The sequence below is a fragment of the Pecten maximus genome, chromosome 16, assembly GCF_902652985.1.
Source record: "Pecten maximus chromosome 16, xPecMax1.1, whole genome shotgun sequence".
Lineage (NCBI taxonomy): Eukaryota > Metazoa > Mollusca > Bivalvia > Pectinida > Pectinidae > Pecten > Pecten maximus.
In genome coordinates, this window is record NC_047030.1 from 25,137,186 (window position 1) to 25,145,293 (window position 8,108).

At 42.9% G+C, this 8,108-nt stretch overlaps 1 protein-coding gene across 1 annotated transcript; it reads left to right on the forward strand.

Annotated features, from left to right (window-relative positions):
- The first annotated feature begins 4,415 nt into the window (after positions 1 to 4,415).
- Positions 4,416 to 7,407, forward strand: LOC117344719. The gene is made up of 2 exons (XM_033907548.1): positions 4,416 to 6,035; positions 6,199 to 7,407. Exons 1-2 carry the CDS (start codon positions 4,416 to 4,418, stop codon positions 7,405 to 7,407), a joined length of 2,829 nt encoding a protein of 942 aa, XP_033763439.1.
- Positions 7,408 to 8,108: the final 701 nt, after the last annotated feature.

The window sequence follows — 8,108 nt, forward strand, 5'->3', positions numbered from 1 at the left end:
TATTTCTTTGTTACTAACAACGTAAAAAGGCAGACGATACAACAATATTTTCATGATATATATTGTTACGCCGCCATGCGACCTAGTGACTTTCCGGAAACTTCCGTTATTCCGGTCCGGTGTTTAGTTGCGCCGCAGAAACATTAAAGAAACGTTCAAGATGTCAGACAGAGATGTCTCACGAGGAGCTGACTTTCCTCGTCTAACCAAGTGACCTATCAACGTCTGGGACGTTCCATACATGTCACTTCTCCCATCTAGCGTCCGGGACGCTCCAAAAATCTTACTATGCCACAACAGTGTAGGTTTTCCCGTATTTCTATATGTGCATGCTAGCGTATATTAGAATGTAAACATACTTACCCACGTACTCATCACGAACCGTATTATGCTAAATATGTCTTGTCATTTCATAAGTCTGATAGAATTGTGGTTGGAAATTACTATTGAGTACGCAATTGGTTTATATAGAGTCAAATCTGTTATTGACAATGTTATTGTCGGTATTTTAGTCGAGTTGTCCGTCAGTCAATTCGTCCTGGGTTTACAACAGTGTAAATATGCTGATTTGCCCTTTTGTATTTTTGTAGTTGTTTACGGCTATCTACGGCAGTAAAGAATATAAAGTTATGTGGAGTTGTATTCGTCTTTTCCCCCTAACCCTTCAAGTGACTGAACTATTATATGAATTTATTGTGACATACACATGTATGATTAATTTAGCTGATAGACATTTAGAAGGACTTATAATTAATCAGCAAAACTTATAAGTGAATATTGGTAAAACCATTTCACTCAGTGAAAACCGAATACTCATAGGGGTTGATCAGCGATTTAAGTTGGTGAAATTGAACCAAAATCAAAACAAGTGACTTGACATTGCCCGGCAGGCAATTCATTTTTATATAATCATATACTTTGTTTGATTCGTATGAGAAAACTAATCCAGTTAGTTTATCTCAATATATCCAATATTGGCAAAATCCGGTTACCATTGCTACATTTCATGCTCGTATATATATATACTTTCAAGTTCATTGATTGAAATTGAAATTAACTTGATCTCACTTTTGTGCTCATGTATTCATATACAATGTACATACATACAGTGTATATACACATTGTTGTTAAATGTACATCTTGGATACAGAACTACTTGTTATCAATCTTGCATTACACAAAGATTAAGGGTTCGAAATATCTTTTTAAATTGAATTAAGAATAGCATATGGGTATTATTTTATTCAGATGTCATTGTTGATATTTCCTTAGAAGTTAAGAAATTTGAATATTTCATTGAAGTAACCAGAGCCAGGTGAACTCTCATCGTTTAGTCATTTGATATATAAACAGACGATTACCCAGAGAATTTAATCATATGTGATACTTAATTATGTTTTATGCCTCCATATTGTATGAAAATGCTCATGCCAATTTACGTTGTGTAATTAGTCACACCCCATAGGTATATTGTGTTTGTACCTCCCATTATCCACAGTTTATTTTGAAATTCGTAATGGATAGCACTATAAGCCAGCAAACCCAGGATTTGCCAAGCAATCCATTGGGCGCCAGTGATTGGTCCGACTCAAATGAACAATTTGGCTCGAAAGCTATTTTTGATGATCAGTCTGGTTCTCCGCGAGTGCGTAAATTGACTGAAGGAGGTCAAGAGCTATATGAGCAAACATTGGACAAACTGCGTTCAAAAATGGATAGTTCATGGTTTCACATAGAATCTATAGCACAGGACTTGAATGAGGATGAACTAGAAATAAGTGCCCTGCGTCAACTCAAAGGTGACATCCAAACTGTTAAGAAGGAATTCTTGGACACCGCATATAAACTAGCAGGTTTTCTAAAAAACACTCGGTCAGAGGAAAGTAAAAAGGAACTGATTTCACATAGCGAGGAATTTGTCAGGAAGTGTGCGATTATATCTCGCCTACGCCGCCGCATTGATGAAGCATTGCTTACAAAGACCGAATCAGCTTCTTTAGCTCACTCAGGGAGCAAATCTTCAAGGTCCTCTGTTAGGAGAAAGAAGATAATGGACGCAGCTCTGGAGAAAAGGAACTTGGAATTCATCAAAAGGGAAATGGAGTTAGAACAGGAAAAGGTAAAGGTAGAGGGGCAATTGCAGATCCTAGGGCAAACAAAGGTGGTCGCTGAAGCAGAGACTAAGGCACGCGCAGCAGAAGACGATGATTCTGGTGGTAGTTGTAGCTATTCAGTGCCAAGCCTTGGTGTCATAAGTAGAGAGGAAAAGGTAGAGAACTATTTAAGTGGGATTGGTACAACTGATGGACCTCCTACAAACATCAAGGTAACAGGTCCAAACCCGTACCCTATGACCTCGCCAGGTCTTCTGGGCCCACATATTACTTCAACAAATCAAACACCGGTAATGCACCCTTCTATGACAATGACACCTGCATTCCCACCTAGGCCTACACAGGATCCGGTTGCCTCAAGTTATACTCCGCCTACTAGACCGCCCCATGGTGTATCAACAGTGCGTCATTCTAGTAGGATAAATCCAACAGAGACTTCAAACCCTCCACAGCTACCTGACAATGTTACTGTATTTTCTAACTACCTGATGAAGAAAGAACTAATGATTAGCAGGTTTACGAATTTCACCAACGAGCCAGAGGCTTACAATGCATGGAAGATGAACTTCGAGTCAGTCGTTCATGAATTATCAGTATCGCAAGTTGAGGAAATCCAGCTTCTCGTTAGATGGCTTGGACCCAAATCATCCAAGTTCGCAGGTAATATCAGACAGGCCAATGCAGACAACCCCTCCGAAGGAGTTCGAATGATATGGAACAGGTTGAATGATCGCCATGGAGCAGCAGAATTCATAGACAGTTCTCTGAAAGGAAAGTTGGAAAAGTTTCCCTGCCTCACAGTCAAGGACAGTAAAAGGCTTTTCGACTTGGCAGACATTCTCACCCAAATTGACGGGATCAAGAAGAATCCAAAGTATTGCACCATGTTTTCTTACTATGACTCTCCTGTGGGTATCATACCGATTGTCTCCAAGTTACCGCATCCGTGGCACGAAAAATGGACGTCGAAGGCTTCCGAATACAAGGCGAAGTTTGGAGTACCCTATCCGCCTTTAACCGTCTTTGTTCAATTCATCCATGATCTTAGTCGTACTCGGAACGATCCTGGATTCCAGTATCAAGATAAAGTTCCCAAGAAAAACGACATCAAGTCTGTTCGCGTTGAGTCTGTTCATTCGAGGAAAACTGATTTAGAGCATTCTTACACAAAGAAATGCCCTCTGCACCCAAATGAGTTTCATGACCTGAGGCGTTGTCGGAAGTTCCGCTCACTCCCTATTGTGGATCGTAAGAAGACCATAAAGGAGAACAATTTGTGTTATCGCTGCTGCGAGTCGAATCACCTTGCCAGGAACTGTAACGCCAAGTTGACGTGTGACATATGTAGTGCTAATCACGCAACAGCTCTTCATCCCCTTAAAAAGGACGACGGGGAGAAACCTACTCAACAGAAGGATACCGTCATTGACAATAAATGTACTATTATATGTGGTGATAAGTTTCCCGGTAAATCGTGTGCCAAAACCCTCTTAGTGAGTGTTTATCCTGCTGGACGCAGAGATCAGTCAAAGATACTCTATGCTATTCTGGACGATCAGAGTAGTCAGACTTTGGCAAGACCAAAGTTCTTTGAGATGTTTAACATCAACGACAGAACAGTTACATATACTTTATCCACATGCAGTGGCACTGTATCAACGACAGGCAGATGTGGATCAAACTTTGTGGTGGAACCTATTAGGGACGGCAATGCTGTCAATCTGTCAAGAGTAATAGAATGTGAAGACATTCCAACAAATAAGGATGAAATTCCTTCCCCTGGGGTAGCTCGAGCTTACCCACACTTATCCGATATCGCCGCAGAGATTCCGGATATTGATGAAGATGCTGACATACTGCTCTTAATTGGTCGTGATCACGCAGATGCTCATCATGTGTTGTCTCAGAGAACAGGCCCTCGTGGGTCTCCTTTTGCGCAGAAACTTCCGTTTGGCTGGGTCATCATCGGGGAATGCTGCTTAGGCAAGGTTCATCAACCTTCTGTTATAGTTGCAAACAAGACACACATCCTTTCTTCTGGTCAGGGTACTACCTTTCTGCCGTGTCCAACCCACCGTAAGGTTACAGAAACCGACAGTGATTTGGACGCCCAAAATAAGCAGGATCCTATCTTCCAGCGTACTCGTGAAGACGATGAACCAGGTTTATCGGTAGAAGATCGCGAGTTCCTCCATATCGTGGACAGTGAATGTTTTAGGGACCAGGATGGTCATTGGACAGCACCACTTCAGGAAAGACCGACCTGATTTGCTTAATAATCGTGAACAAGCTGTGAAGAGGATGCGCTCTCTTACTTCCAGCTTCAAGAAAAACCCAACAAAAAAGGATGATGCCATTAAGTTTATGGATCGGTTACTAAAGAATGGACATGCTGAAAAGGCTCCACCTCTAACGGATGGAGAGGAATGTTGGTTTCTACCGATATTCGGCGTTTACCATCCTCGCAAGCCAACCCAAATCCGTATGGTTTTTGATGCCTCTGCCTCGTTCGCTGGAACGTCGCTTAAGTCCGTTCTTCTTCCTGGACCGAACATGACTAATAGCTTACTCGGTATTCTGTTAAGATTCCGTAAGGAACGAGTTGCGGCTGTTGGTGACATAGAACAGATGTTTCACAGTTTCAAGATTCGTCAAAACCATAGGAATTTTGTACGGTTTGTTTGGTTTGAGGACAATAACCCTGAGAAACCTTTGATAGACTATCGCATGTGTGTGCATCTGTTTGGAAATTCTCCGTCCCCAGCAGTGGCGACATACTGCTTACGTAAGTGTGTTGCCGGAGATTTATGCGATGCCAAAATAAAGGAATTCGTTGACAAGAACTTCTATGTGGACGATGGTTTGGTATCATTCACTTCCGGAGACGAAGCTTTGGATGTTCTTCTGCGTACTCAGACGACCTTGAAGGAACAAGGGAGAATACGTTTTCATAAATTCGCCTCAAATGACCCATATGTCATGGATGCCCTTCCACCAGAGGACAGAGCCAAAGATCTCAGTGATATAGACCTCGAGCTCAGCTCTGCACCTACACAACGTAGTCTTGGTCTTGGATGGAACCTTGAATCCGACAATTTTGTATTTAACTCTGTACCAAAGGAACCACAGATTCAAGTGACAAAGCGAGAAATACTTTCAGGTTTGAACAGCCTTTACGACCCTTTAGGTTTTCTGTCCCCAGTGATTCTTCAAGGTCGATATATATTTCGTGACGTTGTGAACTCCTCCGTAGGATGGGACGATGCAGTCCCACTTGAAGTCGATTTGAAATGGAAAAACTGGTGTTGCTCTCTACATCATCTGTTGGACGTGAACATACCAAGGATGTTTGTGCCTACGTCGCTCAAGGAGAGCAATACAATTGAACTCCATACATTCTCGGATGCCTCTAAGAAGGCAGTGTCTGCAGTTTCCTATCTTCGTGTCATCAGCGGCGAGGATACCTACGTTGGATTTGCCTTCGGGAAGTCGAAACTCTCTCCATGTCATGGACACACTATACCGCGACTGGAACTTTGCGCGGCAGTTTTAGCATCAGAAATTGCTCAGTTCGTCTGCAAACAGCTCGATGTTAATATCCGTGAGAGGAAGTTCTACACTGACAGCCGTGTAGTGCTCGGATACATTTACAACAGGACAAAACGCTTTCATACTTACGTGTCGAACTGGGTTCAGCGCATTCACTTGGAAACTTTGCCCGAAGAGTGGACTCATGTATCTTCAGAACTGAATCCAGCGGACGTTGGAACAAGGTCGTGTATGGCGGACGAACTGTCAGGAATGTGGTTCAATGGCTCTGGCTTCCTTCACACTATTCCAAGTCTGCCCGAGGATCCAGATTATCCACTACAGAGTCCAGAGGACGATAAAGAGATCAGGTCGGAAACCAAGATTACGACAGTCAGTAGTTCCTTTGGACTATCAAGGTTCGACAGGTTTTCATCTTGGAAATCAGTTATTCGTGCCCTCGTGTGGTTACAAAGCTGTATCGTGAAAAGACAACGTCGTCCATCAAAAAAACTACACCAAAATATATCGATCGACAGAGATCTATCTCATAAAGATTCTTCAAGAGGAAAACTTTGGCCAGGAAATCGCTAACCTCAAAAGTAAGAAACCGATACCAAAGAGTAGCCCATTGAGGTATTTGGACGCTTATCTGGACGATGATGGAGTCCTACGCGTCGGCGGTAGAATTCGGACTGGAGACGCTTTGTCTGGACAAGGACACATCATCATTCCTGGGAAGACACACCTGACTCGGCTGATCGTGCTCCATCTTCATGAGAAGACAAGACACCAAGGAAGGAATATCTTGGAAGGTGCAGTCAGATCAGCAGGTTACTGGGTAATTGGAGCCAAGAGACTCGTGTCCTCTATTATCCATGCGTGCGTCACCTGTAGAAAGCTTCGTCGGAAGCTGGAATGTCAAAAGATGGCTAAATTACCAGAGTTTCGGACACAACCCACACCACCGTTCACTTACGTCGGTGTTGATACCTTTGGTCCTTGGGAAGTTTCGACTAGGAAAACTCGAGGCGGTGCGGCTAACGCTAAACGATGGGCGATTCTCTTCACGTGTATGACGAGTAGAGCAGTACACATTGAACTGGTAGAAGAGATGTCGTCAGCTGCCTTCATCAACGCCCTGCGACGTTTTGTCTCCCTACGAGAGAAAGTTACAGAATTCCACTCAGACCGAGGTACTAACTTTGTGGGCAGCACAGACGCACTAAGAATAGATGCCATAAATGTCGAAAATCCTACCGTAAGAAAGTTCTTTGCAGACAACGGATCAACATGGATATTTAATCCGCCACATGCGTCTCACATGGGAGGTGTTTGGGAGAGAGTTATTGGTACAGCCAGAAGAATTCTTGAAGGAATCATTGTGACAGAATCACGAAGAAATCTTACTCATGATATCTTAAGCACCTTTATGTGTGAAGTCTGTGCTATCATTAACAGTCGACCCATTGCGTCGGTATCGGTGGACCCATCGCAACCTTCCATTTTATCTCCATCGACGCTGTTAACACAAAAACAGATCTTGACTTCGGACCCTTTGAGGAAATTGACATTAAGGACGCTTACAGGTCATGTTGGAAACATGTTCAAGTTATGGCCAATCAGTTCTGGAAGAGATGGCAAAACGAGTATCTGTATTCACTTCAGTCTCGACGGAAGTGGATCGGCACAAGGGACAATATCCAGAAAGGGGATGTTGTTTTACTCAAAGAAGAAGGTACAGTCAGATACGACTGGCCTTTAGGACAAATTCTTCGTACCTTTCCGGGTGACGATGGAAAGGTCAGAAAAGTGGAACTTGAAGTAGTGCGAAATGGACAAATGGTGACTTACGTAAGGCCCGTGACTCAGATTGTGTATTTGTTTTCGAGTTAGAGATATGACGTCAAGAACGTCAGGCGGGGAGTGTTACGCCGCCAAGCGACTTAGTGACTTTCCGGAAACTTCCGTTATTCCGGTCCGGTGTTTAGTTGCGCCGCAGAAACGTTAAAGAAACGTTCAAGATGTCAGACAGAGATGTCTCACGAGGAGCTGACTTTCCTCGTCTAACCAAGTGACCTATCAACGTCTGGGACGTTCCATACATGTCACTTCTCCCATCTAGCGTCCGGGACGCTCCAAAAATCTTACTATGCCACAACAGTGTAGGTTTTCCCGTATTTCTATATGTGCATGCTAGCGTATTTTAGAATGTAAACATACTTACCCACGTACTCATCACGAACCGTATTATGCTAAATATGTCTTGTCATTTCATAAGTCTGATAGAATTGTGGTTGGAAATTACTATTGAGTACGCAATTGGTTTATATAGAGTCAAATCTGTTATTGACAATGTTATTGTCGGTATTTTAGTCGAGTTGTCCGTCAGTCAATTCGTCCTGGGTTTACATAGTGTAAATATGCTGATTTGCCCTTTTGTATTTTTGTAGTTGTTTACGGCTA

Bases quoted from the DNA above. Each gene is read 5' to 3' on its own strand.
- LOC117344719 (XM_033907548.1), top strand. From the start codon at position 4,416: ATGCGCTCTCTTACTTCCAGCTTCAAGAAAAACCCAACAAAAAAGGAT. The intron at 6,036-6,198 runs GTCAGTAGTTCC...TATCTCATAAAG, and splicing joins CGGAAACCAAGATTACGACA to ATTCTTCAAGAGGAAAACTT.